The sequence below is a fragment of the Seriola lalandi genome, unplaced genomic scaffold, assembly GCF_002814215.2.
Source record: "Seriola lalandi dorsalis isolate HSWRI2012SDOR001 ecotype SW California unplaced genomic scaffold, Sedor1 jcf7180002054937, whole genome shotgun sequence".
Classification (NCBI taxonomy): domain Eukaryota; kingdom Metazoa; phylum Chordata; class Actinopteri; order Carangiformes; family Carangidae; genus Seriola; species Seriola lalandi.
The window spans coordinates 971,204-984,754 of NW_019525489.1; the positions used below are offsets into that span (position 1 = coordinate 971,204).

At 40.4% G+C, this 13,551-nt stretch overlaps 1 protein-coding gene across 1 annotated transcript in view; it reads left to right on the plus strand.

The window, feature by feature from the left end:
- The window catches only part of cdh11 (cadherin 11, type 2, OB-cadherin (osteoblast)), an 82,588-nt gene extending 69,653 nt beyond the window's left edge, over positions 1-12,935 (plus strand). The window contains exons 9-16 of the mRNA XM_023393502.2: positions 3,748-3,861; positions 4,034-4,173; positions 4,599-4,735; positions 6,706-6,827; positions 7,014-7,131; positions 8,880-9,131; positions 9,445-9,596; positions 9,962-12,935. Of these exons, the coding sequence (XP_023249270.1) occupies positions 3,748-3,861; positions 4,034-4,173; positions 4,599-4,735; positions 6,706-6,827; positions 7,014-7,131; positions 8,880-9,131; positions 9,445-9,596; positions 9,962-10,327 (1,401 nt within the window). The 3' untranslated portion in view covers positions 10,328-12,935. The remainder of the gene's footprint in view (positions 1-3,747; positions 3,862-4,033; positions 4,174-4,598; positions 4,736-6,705; positions 6,828-7,013; positions 7,132-8,879; positions 9,132-9,444; positions 9,597-9,961) is intronic.
- Positions 12,936-13,551: the final 616 nt, after the last annotated feature.

The window sequence follows — 13,551 nt, forward strand, 5'->3', positions numbered from 1 at the left end:
GTAAACTCTTTTATGTTTTTCTGCTTTTCAACCCACGTAATCGCACAGAGGTGATCACTTTTTTTCCCAAATTTCCAAACCATTTCCTTCAGTGAAAGACTTGGCATTCAAATGTGTAATTATGTGCTTGAAAGTATGATGACATTCATGGCAAGTTGCAGTACTTGTCCAGACAGCAATGACGTGGCTCAAAAGAGCAGCCAGCCTTAACCTACAGCTCGTTTTTACTGATGTGGTGGGAAAATCTCTGAATCAATCGATATGAGTCTGTTTCATGCTTTTTTCTCACAACCGTCTGCATGAGCGATTCCTTCGTAGCCCCGTACTGGAGAATGGCATTAAGACTGCCAGGGTTGGGGGCTCTCCTCCCACTGGTATCACCGCGACTGAGCAGGGAAATAAGTGAATGATAATAATAAGTAATGCTCTCTCTTTTTTCTCAACAACTACAATTGTGAGTCCTGGAGCAAAGCAGTTAACCCACAGTTTAGGCATCAGCCAACAACAGAAAACTATGTGGTTGTGCTGGGCAAATCTCAGGTGGGAATTTCCAAATTTAATCAGATCTGAGGAAAACCTGATATACAAATTGCCTCCACTTCCCCTATTTCCCATATCCCTGGGGAAAAAAAGCACATGGGAACAATTAAATGTTTAGATATTTAAGGAAGATCCCTCAGAGAAGTTGTTAAAATCCATTGACTAAATGTACAGATGAGCAAAGCAGGGCACGCCAAGCAAAATAATGAGAGCAACCGATTATACTCAAGTGTGGCACTGTTTAGGTGTGTGTGTGTGTGTGTGTGTGTGTGTGTGTGTGTGTGTGTGTGTGTGTGTGTGTGTGTACCCCAGTCAAAGCCAGAAAACTGTGCTTGAGAAATGTTTAATGCTTGTGTAAACATTTTATGCTCAACTCAATATCGCTAAAGCTAGCCAGGACTGTGACCTCATTGTAAAAACAGTCTGACACACATACAATTGCATGTATGCAAGCTCAGCTAAATGAAGTAACATATACATGGAGACATTCAGTTCCACTTAAGTCTTTCTGGAAAGAATTGACAGCAACAGATGAACAGTATCACTGAACTGACTATCACTAACTAATTGACTGTGTGTGTGTGTGTGTGTGTGTGTGTGTGTGTGGGGAGGTAGGCTTGTGTGTAAGGCCACTGATTGATGCCAGGAGCTATCAAACAATCCTTCACACACTGATCCCTGTATTTCTTGGAATAATAGTCTTTATAGTCTGATGTTGATATGTGTGTGTGTGTGTGTGTGTGTGTGTGTGTGTGTGCGTGTGTGTGTGTGTGTGTGCGTGCGTGCGTGTGTAAGCACGTTCAGGAGCAAACAATGACAAATACTCACACCATGCAACTCCGCTTTTGCTGCAATCAAACTGATTATGGCATCTCAACAGATGTGTGTCTATGTATGCGTATATGCAAGGGTGTGTGTGTGTATGTTATTATTGTGTCTTAATACTTCTCTCGGGAAATCAACACCTTTTGCCCCCTGAAGGCAGTGCCACGCAAAAACCAAAGGCACACTAGATACACACACAGAAACACACATACAGAGTCACACATAAACACACTTTCAAATCAGCATTGAGAAGCCTTCACTAATCTCAATTCTCTCGCTCTCCGTCTCACACACACACACACACACACACACACACACACACACACACACACACACACAGGGATGAGCTTTAATCAGCTATTCTCTTTCAACTGTGTCCTGACGAAAGCAGTCCACAGAATATTAAGGAGCTGTGTGTGCGTGTGAGAGAGAGAGAGAGAGAGAGAGAGAGAGGGAGAGAGAGAGAGAGAGAGAGGGAGGAAGGCATTATTGTGAATATCATTATCTCACACTGATTACACAAAGAGGGAGAGAATGGAGAGAGAGAGGATCTATAGACTGCGAGAAAGAGAGACAGAGAGAGAAAGAGAGAGAGAGAGAGAGGGCAAAGGAAACAGGGAAAGACCTAGAGACAGAGGGAGCGTAACAAAAAGGGGGAAATGAAAGAACTGGGTCACATCTATCCTATTAGCATTGTACCTGTCATCAACACGTTAAACACCTGCATGTTGTTGTGACTGCATGAGAGTGGAACAATCCATTGAGAGTGGAAACGTCACTCTGGCCTTTGACTGAAAACTGTTCTGAATAGATTAAAGACCAACTGCAAGCTGAGGTATTACCCACAGATGATGGATACTAGCATCCACAGCAAAAGGAAACAATGATATAATATCCTGGCCTTCACCTTGGTCTTTACCCTTTCACTGCAGTAATTATTAGGTTTGAAACCTCTTATCGATAATAAGCAGGTTGCCCACCTCCAATAAATGATAAGACACTATTGTTGTGCGAAAGCTTGTCGAACAGCAGTCCCCATCTATAATATCTGGTATTGGTAGTCTCTGTGACCATATTAATCACCGGTAACCACTGGTAAATCTCATATGTCAACCTCATAAATCTGTAGTAGTTTCACGCTGCTTTTATAACACTTCACACAGGGCTTATGAGGCGTCTCTCCTCCCACTGGGATTTCATTAAGTGATGGTAGCCTGGAGATGAAAAGATTAAGTTAGCTCCTGGGATTTTGGCAGTCCAACATCCCATACCAGCTAGAAAAATACTAGCGAGGGAAAGTAGTTATTATCTGGGTTAATAATACAGCAATGATACCCAAAAGAGCATTATTTACTGTGATTATGGCTATGATGGCGCAGACCTAGAGAGCAAGTCGCAGCATTGTGCTGTTGGCAACGCTCAAGTCCTCATAATCAGAGCAGGGACCATCTCTTGGGTATTATAGCTGTTATACAATGACTTCCAACACCTTTGTTGACTTAAAAGTTTTCCCTGCAGTAGTATATACTCAGTACACACTCAGTGCTTAAGAACAGTCAGGACAGTACCGAATAGACTATCTGGCTGAGGGTCATCGCTTTGTAATTGTTGTGCCACTTCTTCATGACTGAATGAAACTGTAATATGAGGTGTGATGTTTTTCAGTTTTGGCATTGAACAGTGAAACACTCTAGTCACTTCACTATCAAGGTCATTACAAGTCAGTGGTTTTTCTCTCAACATGTAGTAAGAGAATAGCTCTGTTCAATATTAGTGGATTGAACCTCATGGATATTAAAAATCCATGCCAGGGATTTTGTAATAAATTAAAACTAAATACAAAAAAAAACAGTCCACATGCTGTTGTTCTTATGATCTGGGACTTAAATGTCACCACCATGTGACCCAAAGCACTCTCTTGTCCCTTTATCAAGTGGTATACCAAACTCCCAAACCTAACAGCCAGTGATGCATTTAGGTCCAACATATTCATATCATATCATGTAATAACATGCAATACAAACTATCTTAAAATTAAAGTCAGAATTTGGGTTACCCCTGGTTTTGACTGCTGTTGTCAATACAGCTGATAATATCCCAGTTTTCTTTCATGTAGCCACAGCTCCCCCTGCCAGAAGACAAGGATACAGCACTGGTCACTCACTGCATTTCACAAAGTCAACACAACCTCTGCAATAGATAAATAGTGTATTTTCTTCAGCATTCAGATAACATTACACAGCGAAAAGACAGTATGCCATTGTGTGTGTTTACAGTTAACATTTTATCAAACATGGGTGGATATTGATTTGAGATGTACTGATTAAGTGACTTGTATGCTCTCTCTCTCCCTCCCTCTCTCTCTCTCTCTCTCTCTCTCAGCCGGTGGACTTTGAAACTAAAAGGTCCTACACTTTGAAGGTGGAAGGATCCAACCCTCATATCGACCCTCAGTTCATCGCTTGGGGGCCTTATAAGGACGAAGCCACAATAAAGGTATATATATTTAAAATATGTTTGTAATGTGTGCATAGTTATGTGCATGTGTTTAATTGTGAGCAAGAGTACATGCATGTGTGTTTATAACGGCACAGTAAACAGCTTGTATCTGTAACATCACAAGCGTTTTATCCATTCTGCGTGTTTCTTTTTATGTTTGTGTGTGTAGATATCAGTGGAGGATGCAGATGAGCCTCCTGTGTTTGTAGCTCCCAGTTACACTTTTGAGGTAGAAGAGAATGCACCTGAAGGCACCCTGGTGGGACGAGTCCACGCCAAGGACACTGATGTTGCCAACAACCCTGTCAGGTAGCACAGACACAGACACACATTCACTAAATCAGGCTTGTAGTGGTGGGAGAATTTGAATCTCAACTCTAGTGTGAACTCTCGTGGAACAGTGCCATAAAAAACAACTATTAAATAGTGTTCCTTCAGCTACACTGAACAAACAGTGTGACTCAGGGAAACTTGGCTTTACTCTCATATTTTCATTCAGAAGCGCAGATTACACAGAATTAAGTTTTCAGAGTAAATAGGAATGCAAAATAGGATTAAAAAAGCACAGCCGGACTGTGGACTTAGAAGTGAGGATCCCTCTGTCTTGCAGCTGCTATTTGTTTTTGTGGATATCACTTAAGTTTTAATTGATATTATTACAGTAACTAATGTTTGAAAATACAAGCCATTTATGTGTCGTAATTCACATTCACAACTGTTAATTCTCTGTATAGGTACATGATTCCTCGGTACACAGATGTCGAGCAGTTCTTCAGCATTAACGCAGAAGACGGTATGATTACCACAACGAGACAGCTGGACAGAGAAGCACAACCCTGGCACAACATATCTGTGTCAGCCACAGAGATAGGTATGTATGCATATTCATAGACAGACAAACAACCAAATGTGATGTGTGTGGGTTTGTAGGTTTCTCCCCAGTTCTTTCTCTGGGTCACACACACATATGTCTCATTACCGTCATGGTACAAGCTAAAAGAAAAAGTATTTGGAATCATTGCTGTCTCCACACTCATATCTACTGTGCTTGAATTTGAAGTGACACAATAGCTATGAGGCTGTCAGCACTAATTTACTGATATTTCAGCCATTCCAGGAGAACAGTTAGTTAGCAGTTACAGAGAAACAAGTCTGTCTGCATTTGATCTTGGATGTTGTGTGGTTTGTGCTGCTAAACCAATCTACAGTATACACTGATATAGGATGGCGAGACAAAGTCAAAGATGAGCAAACTGATGGAAAAATCCCAGATAGCCACCAGGCTGTACATTTGTTGGCATCCAGAGCCCAACCTGTCATTCTGTAGTGCTGGATATACTCCATGACATCTTATGTGCAGACTAAGTGGATTCAAGATGCTGTCTTTAATTTTTTTTCCCCTTCGGGTTGGACTATAGTTAGCATTTTTGCTACGAATGTCAGCGAAGAACTGCCTGAATCTTGGTAAACTAATTATATATTCAGCTTCAGCCAGGAGGGATTGGCTTTATGCAGATTGCTATACAGTAAATGCTTGGTGGTATTATTTTTGTTGAGTGGATCCAGCTGTTACCCCAGTTAGTGTTCAGTGTCTGGTGTCTAAGGTCAATGAATGTAAAGTTTGTCCATGTGGCATCTTCTGTTATTTTCATGTGACTAAGTAAAGTAAAAAGTAAAAGTAAGTAAGTAAAAAGCAGCTGTTAAGGCACCACTAAGGTATGATAAATTTCAACTATTCACTTGTTGCTGTAACTGTTTATGACTGTGACTGAGATTCATAAAGCACAGAGGTTTGGTTGCTCAGTAATGCAAAACGCAGTTATCTAAACCTTGAAGCAGTGAAAGAGATGTGAAAAGCTACAGTTGAGGCAACACTGAAACTCTTAACTGCCCATCATGTCCGCAAACACTCTTGCTTACAATTCAGAGACAGTGAGGGGATAAAATAGGGGGATGCCAGTTGACCCAAACGGCCTCTAGAGCTTTCTCTCCCCGGTTTCAGCCCCACAAGCCCTCCAACCAGCGAGCCACAGAGGCCCCACCCTGGTATTCTGTGGTTAGGGCTCAAACTAGCAAAGCGCCGCGTGGTTTCCCTGTGGCGTGCTAGACGCCAGACGGCCAGATGGAAACAGGCACGCCGCCCACAAAGCTAGGACCATTGCAGGCTATGGTAACCGCCATCAGGCCCTGGGAAGCTAAATAAATGCCTAGTAATGACAGGGTAGTGGAAAAATCATACTGACTAGAATTGCAAATATGCAAGGCAGTAGAGTGTAGATTTTTAGATTTTTTTTAGATCAATGGACAGATATAGAAATATTCTGTTCTCTCTCTCAGTCTTTTTTGGTTAATATTCTGAATGAATCAAGAGTTCACATTTGCTTTTTGTGTCTATGGTGGCTGTTCAAACATCATTCTGTTTGATTCACACCATTTTTTCTTCATTTTAACTTCCAGCAGGCATTACCTGACATTTATCACTTTTGCATTATCAAAATGGTTTTGGTAAAAGCAAGCTAATTGAGTGGCAGTCTGTCTGACTGGATATTCAGATGCCTCACAAACTCATGTCTGTAATTTTGCAAATCAAAATAACAAATGGCTGGCTGAGTGGCTGACTGACTGACAGGCAATCTTGCCAGAAAATATTCAGTATGCTTTGTGTTTGGCAAATGCCAAAAATGGATTTGAATAAAGACACACCAGCAATCACGCACATTCAAGAACCATTGACATCTTGTCTCTAATGACTTTGACACAAATTATTGTATGTAGCAGAATGCTGATGATTTTGCCTTATACTCTGTATGTGTGTGTGTATGCATGTGTGTCTACGTAAAGGAGGCCACCACCAGGACACCAAAGTGCGTGTTAACATCAAAGTGAAAGACGTGAATGACAACTCCCCAGAGTTTGCTACCAACAACGAAGTCCTTATGTGTGAAACAGTCGTGCCAGGGAAGGTATGTACATGTGTGTGTGTGCGTGCATGTCAGACTGTAATACAAATATGTAAATATGCATGTAATTTGGAGGACTATGGTAAACAAACCTAAAATTTACCTACAGCCAGTATATAAAATTCCTGTCTTCCTTTCTGATTTGTTTTTCCATGTGTTTGTGTGTGTGTGTGTGTGTGTGTGGTTTAGGTTATTGAAACAGTAAGTGCAGTGGACAAAGATGAGATGGCTCACAGACAACACTTCACATTCAGCCTCGCTCCAGAAGTCGCCCACAACCATAACTTCTCTCTCAAAGACAACCGAGGTAGATGACCTTTAAAATATAATTTTTTCTTGTCTCCCACTTCTTTTGTTTCTTTTCACTTACTTTCAGTTTCTAGCCTTTCCTAGCAGCCAATCTTCGTGTTTCTTCATCTGTGGTCTCTTTCCCCCCTCCCTTCCACTCAGATTAGATCAAAGCATAACCAGATGGAGGCTTACAGTACCTTGTAGAAAGCAGCAGGTGCTCTGAATCTCTCTCTCTCTATCTCATACACAAATACACACACAACATACACACACAAATGCACACATGTCCTGCGGGCTGTATTAATTGCAGCGGGGTCCCTGTCCGTCTGTACATACATCTTAGGGAGGCAACTGATTGAATTAAGTTTTGTGAGTACTGGGAAACTAAAAAAAAGAAAATGAGAGAGAGAGAGAGAGAGAGAGAGAGAGAGAGAGACAGGGAGGGAGAGAAAGAGAATATAGACCGAGAAGAAGTGGTTGTAAGAGACTGAGGAGAAGAAGAACACAAAAGTGGAAATGCTAACTGAGTTGAGATCCATATGATCAACAGGGAGGAAAGTACAGGATTTGAGGGACCTGGAGGGGATTGTAACAATATTGGGGTTAGTGTATGGTGCTGATACACAGCACCATACACTACACAGTTTTGTATACCATTTAGACAGACAGACTGACAGACAGATAGATATATGGGGAGTCACTCTTTCCATCTGTTCTAATACCTTCAGATGCCTCAGATCCACACACATGCAATACACACACACGCAGCTGTCAGGGAGTACCAGTGTTGGCAGGAGGCTGATAGCAACAGATGAGAGTGACATCAGTAACAGAGAGGGCTGGGGTCTACCTTCACTGTTTTTGAAAAGTTTTATTAAGCCCCTGTGAGGTTTGTTTGTACTCAAAAGTGACTGTGATGTATCCTTCTTTTCCTTTTACCTGTGCTTTATTTTACATGTGATGTATGCTTTGTTTCTTTGCATGTTCAAACATTTTAATTTCAAACTGTATCCATAAATAAAAATGATTAATGTCGACGTTTTACTGTACAGTAAACCTTTCAGAGAGTGCAGTTATTATGTTCTCAATAGCTGGGAATCACCATGTTCTGCTAGGTATGATTACTGTTTTTGTGCATGGAATCTGGTGGCTTTGATCAGAGCAATATAATGCTTTAACAGAAAGAACCTATGTCTGCTTTAAAGCTTGTGAAATGCCTCCAAAGTAAGTCAGCCCATCCTTTCTTGGCTATACAGGCTATGTGACATTAGAAATCGTCACAGGGCTGTCAGAAAGAAGTATGTTTGAGACGGTACCGTAGAGGCAAAGCCAGCTGCGAGCCCATGACATAAAAGCAGTAACAATGGCTTTTGATTAAACTTCCTCCTTAACTGATGAATGCACCCACTATTAATTTTATTTTATTGAATTTAATATCACAAAAGTCACACCTCATTTGCTCTAGGGTAAAATATATGTGTCTCTGTGTGTGGGTGGTTGACACTGGGTATGTGTGGACAATGATAAACAAGGAAAATGTGCATGTGAGTTGCTGAGAGAGCAAAAGAAGAAAAAGAGCATTGTGCAGGTTTTTGCACATGTATGCAAGTGTGATGAAGTTCAAGCTGATGATGAAATTCAGCAGTATGTACTTACTTACATTCTTTTATATTCCATTGTCCTTCTGCAGTTTTAAGAGAATACTTTATTATCATTTACCTACTCATCTTTCGGTTTACAAACTACGTCTATCTGTCTCCACAGACAGCACAGCCAGTATCTATGTGCTCCGTAAAGGATTCAGTCGCCTGACCCAGGATGTTTACTACCTTCCCATCGAGATAAATGACAACGGCTTCCCTGCAATGAGCAGCACCAACACCCTGACCATCAGAGTGTGTTCCTGTGACAGCAAAGACACCATCCTCTCCTGTAACGTGGAGCCCTACATCCTACCTGCTGGTCTCAGCACTGGGGCACTGATAGCTATACTGGCCTGTATTGTCATTCTGCTGGGTAAGAAGCTAAAATTTGAATTGTAATGTGTATGAGTACAAGTTTACACTGCATTTTATCCATAGCACTACACAACTGAGAACCTTTGAGACCCTGAGATGTTGATAACCACCTGCAATTAAAATAGCACGTGTATATCACAATACAATAATTATATCAATTAGACTGTCCGAGGTCAAATTACAGTAACTCCCACAGTGCATACTAATTATCTAATGCTCGCTTTTCTACTTTTTCACAAAGACTGTGTGAGGATCAGTATGTAACTACTAAATGCAGAATGATTTTTAAATAGTATGTTTCTCTTTGGCAGCAATAGTGGTGTTGTTTGTTGCACTGCGGCGTCAGAAGAAGGAGCCACTGATAGTGTTCGAGGAGGAGGACATCAGAGAGAATATTATCACTTATGACGATGAAGGAGGTGGTGAGGAGGACACTGAGGCTTTCGACATCGCTACACTGCAGGTATGAAGTGGGGTAGGGTGGCAGTAAATATTGTAGTATTTTTAAACGTTTTAATACTTTCGTTGAAAGAGATAATAGGTACAGAACAAGTAGTTAAAGACAGGCTTAACTTCACTACAGGCAGGTAAAACACAGTTTGTATCTGTCAATTTCAGCTGACAGTAAATGCTTATGTACAGTCAAATTACAAATCTATTTAAATTTTGTTCAAATTCTTCTTCTTTTGTCTTTTTTCATTATTATTTCATTATTATTTAAATATGATGGATCAACAAATACATTCAAAATTTATTTTACAATAAAACTTTCTTCGCAGCCTTAACTGTCAGATTTTAAAGCAAGGTGCTCTCTTTCTAACTGTTTAGAACCCAGATGGTGCCAATGGTTTCCTGCCAAGGAAGGACATCAAACCAGAGCTTCAGTATCCCCTTAGGCCCGGTATTGGCCGTCCTGCAGCCAACAGTGTTGATGTCGATGACTTCATCAAAACTCGCATTGCAGAGGCTGACAGCGACCCGACTGCACCTCCCTACGACTCCATTCAGATCTACGGCTATGAAGGCAGAGGATCATTGGCTGGCTCATTGAGTTCCCTCGAGTCTGTCACAACAGAGTCTGACTTGGATTATGACTATCTGCAGAGTTGGGGGCCGAGGTTTAAGAAGCTGGCAGATTTGTATGGGACCAAAGACTGCTCCATTAATGATGGTGATGATGGTGAAGACTCTTAACAGTGGTCTTGCTGAGTGGACGCCCCTGATTTCTGATTTATTGATTCCATGAGGTTTTGTTAACTGAGGGTTAACACTCCCCAGTTCCCAATTGTTACCAACTACCAACTGATCAATTCATGCCAATTTGTCAACAAACGTTAACAGCTCTTCCTTCCCTGGCACCTACCTGGTCCACCAAGAAGATTTGTTAATGAACACATAATGAACGCTTGGACTCAAACCGCTCCCAGTTTTTCCCAGTCTCTCCTTTCCCTCCAATATCTCTTTCCCTCTCTCTATTTCTACAGACTTGAGCATTGTAGGGCTGGGAGATTTGTTATGTCAACCATTTGTCTGTTTGGAAGTAAATTGCTGGGAAAAAATGTTGCTGTATGATCAAAATGACTTGCTTATAGCAAACTGTTTAGTTTATTAGAGGTTCTATATACTTTTGTGGACTGGATTCACCTACTTCCTCGGTGGTACCTGAGAGAGATTTTATTCCCGTAACAGGTCCCAGTGGTCTTAACAGGTCGCATAGTAGCTCTCTTTGTGATGTATGTAAAAGACGCACTAGAAAGAGAGTGAGAGAGAGCAAATTAAAGTAAGTTAAAAGAAAAAAGTTAGTGTTGGATACAGCAACTGCCTGATTTTATGAAAAAGATATGGAAGGTCACAATGTGTCAGTAGGGTCAAACAGTTGAAACAAAACGCTTTTTTCACATTTGTTGTTGTGTGTGCAGAATTCAGCAGGTACTGTGGTTTAGATGGCGTGACAGACTCTGGGTTGTTGATACTTTGAAGATGCTCACAGCATCTTCACAGTATGGTGGCCTTATAATAAATAAACAACAACTCCAGGGGTAAACACAACAAGAGTAACAATAGAGACCGCTAGCTTCAGTAGCTACACACAGACAAACACATGAGGATTGAGTATCTGTGAAAATGTTACTCAAATACCATTTTTTGTACTCCCAAAAAGAGACAAACTAAACATGGATTCAATTATAAACTGTGGATGATTCTTGTTTTCATTCTTCACTGCAAAGAAGACATGACGCCCCGTCCCATCCACGCCCCTGTGTTCCCATTCCTCCCATCAACAATCACTTCCCATACCAAGTCCACCAATGAATGATCACTTCCTCATTTGGAGTCCACCAATGATGATCAATCACAATGAGTAAAAACCTGTGAGCTCTAAAAATCGCCTTAAACTTAATGGACACTCTTGCAACGCAGTGCATTCTCTTTTTTTCTCTTTTTGTTTCTTTTTGTAACTTGAAAAGTATATTCAGAAAGCAAACTATTCTCCATGTTAGGTATGTACAGAGCAATGTGCAGACATGTGATAAATCACTTTGAGGATCCAACTTGCGCCTCAAGCACTCTTAAAATAGAATGTACTGTTTCTGCTAGCACGGTAAATGTAGTCCAAGTAAATGTGCATTGTGTTTTTTTCCCAACACCAGCTATGTTGGCAGCAACATCTGTTGTATCAACATGTGTTGCTTTTTCAAAAAGGACCAGTGTGTAGGATTTACCTCTGTTGGCAGCAGTAAATAATTATTCATAATTATGTTTAGGAGTTTATAGTCACCTGAAACTAAGAATTGTTGTGTTTTCCTTAGCTTAGATAAGCGCTTCATATCTACACAGGGAGCAGGTCCTCTGCCACGGAGCTCTCCATGTTGCACCACCAAGTTTTACAGTAGCCCAAAAACACTGGCTCTAGAGAGGGTCTTTTTACTTTACCTGAAGAAGACCATAGGTTCTCCTACACACTTGGAAAAGGTGGGGTGAAAGAAGGGGTATTCAGTTGGCTGTAGTCTGTAACTTCATCCCTAGATGCCACTAAATCCTACACACTGGTCTTTAAAACATAAAATGTGCACATTGGAAAATAGCACAAGGTGTGTTTTCTGAGCCACATATACAAAGAGGCTGAAACCAGAACATCCTTTTTAAGCGTGTAGGTTCTTGTTCAATCTTTTTTAATGTTATTATATTATTATGGTTATTATTGTTGTTTTTTATTATTATTATTATTATTATCATTATTATGACAATAATTGTTCTTTCTTTGGCTGCAGCTACACAGGGACCAAATTATGTTTAACTTTTTGCAGCTCAGATTTGTTCTTATGGTTGTCAAAACATGGAGAGACTACATGGTATTCGATTTTAACTTTGGACAGCTATAAGAAATTTACTGCCAAAAGTTTAACATCAGCTTTGGTTTATGCCTGTGTGAATACAACCTGTCTTTAATTTGATTTTTTTTCTTTGTTTTTTTTTTTTTCCATTATTTGGCGTTTTGTCGTTCTTTCTCCCTGTTCAAGAGGAAAACTAGCAATCTGTGTTTGTTGCAGTGAGAGAACGCCTCGTTTTTATTCTCTGTCAAGTTTTATGGTACCGATTTGTACAATTTTAAAAGTTCTTATTTTAGTATACATGCAGAATATTCCAGTATTACAACAAAAACATGTTAAGAAGATAAGATTAAAAAAATGTTACAGCATCACACTTATATTTTCTGAACATTGTACTGTTGCTTTACTATGTGCTTCAATCTCCGAAGCGAAAAAAAAACTTTGAAATAAATGCTCTTTTTATAAAATGATATTGAACTGTGTGTGGAAGTAAGCTTTGTGTTAGCTTTGGCGATTACGTTGCTTATATTTTACTGAAAGGAAAACCATTAGCCGATGTAGTGGGAGTCAGATGGTCTACTTGGGATCCATATATGGCATGAGTAAAACAAAACAAATGGCAGTCTGTCACCTGTGGAACAGGTTCAATCGAAACCATTTAAATCTGACCTCACTTCAATGATCTTGCACATGGGATAGTTTGGTAATGAAAGGAAATCACAGATAATACAAACAAGCCTAAATCCTCATTAACACCAACTTCAGCCCTGCAACACTGACCCAAACCTGACTTTGGTGCTGAAACACAACACAGGGTCATCCACATGGGGCTGCAGTGACCAATCAAATACACGCAAGTGCATATTTATAGTTGATTATTTTGAAACTAATTTCTTACAACAAGAGCTAAAATAATTGCCATCACCTCTGGTGTGTGAATTCCTGTGTCATATTATTAACTGCTTTGCACTTATGTTTGCCTCTGATAAACATCAAACTCCGGTTATCCGTTACAGAAACTTCCAATACCTCAGACAACATGCTTCCAACAACACAGCCCCTCGTGTTTCTGATAACTCAAGGCTG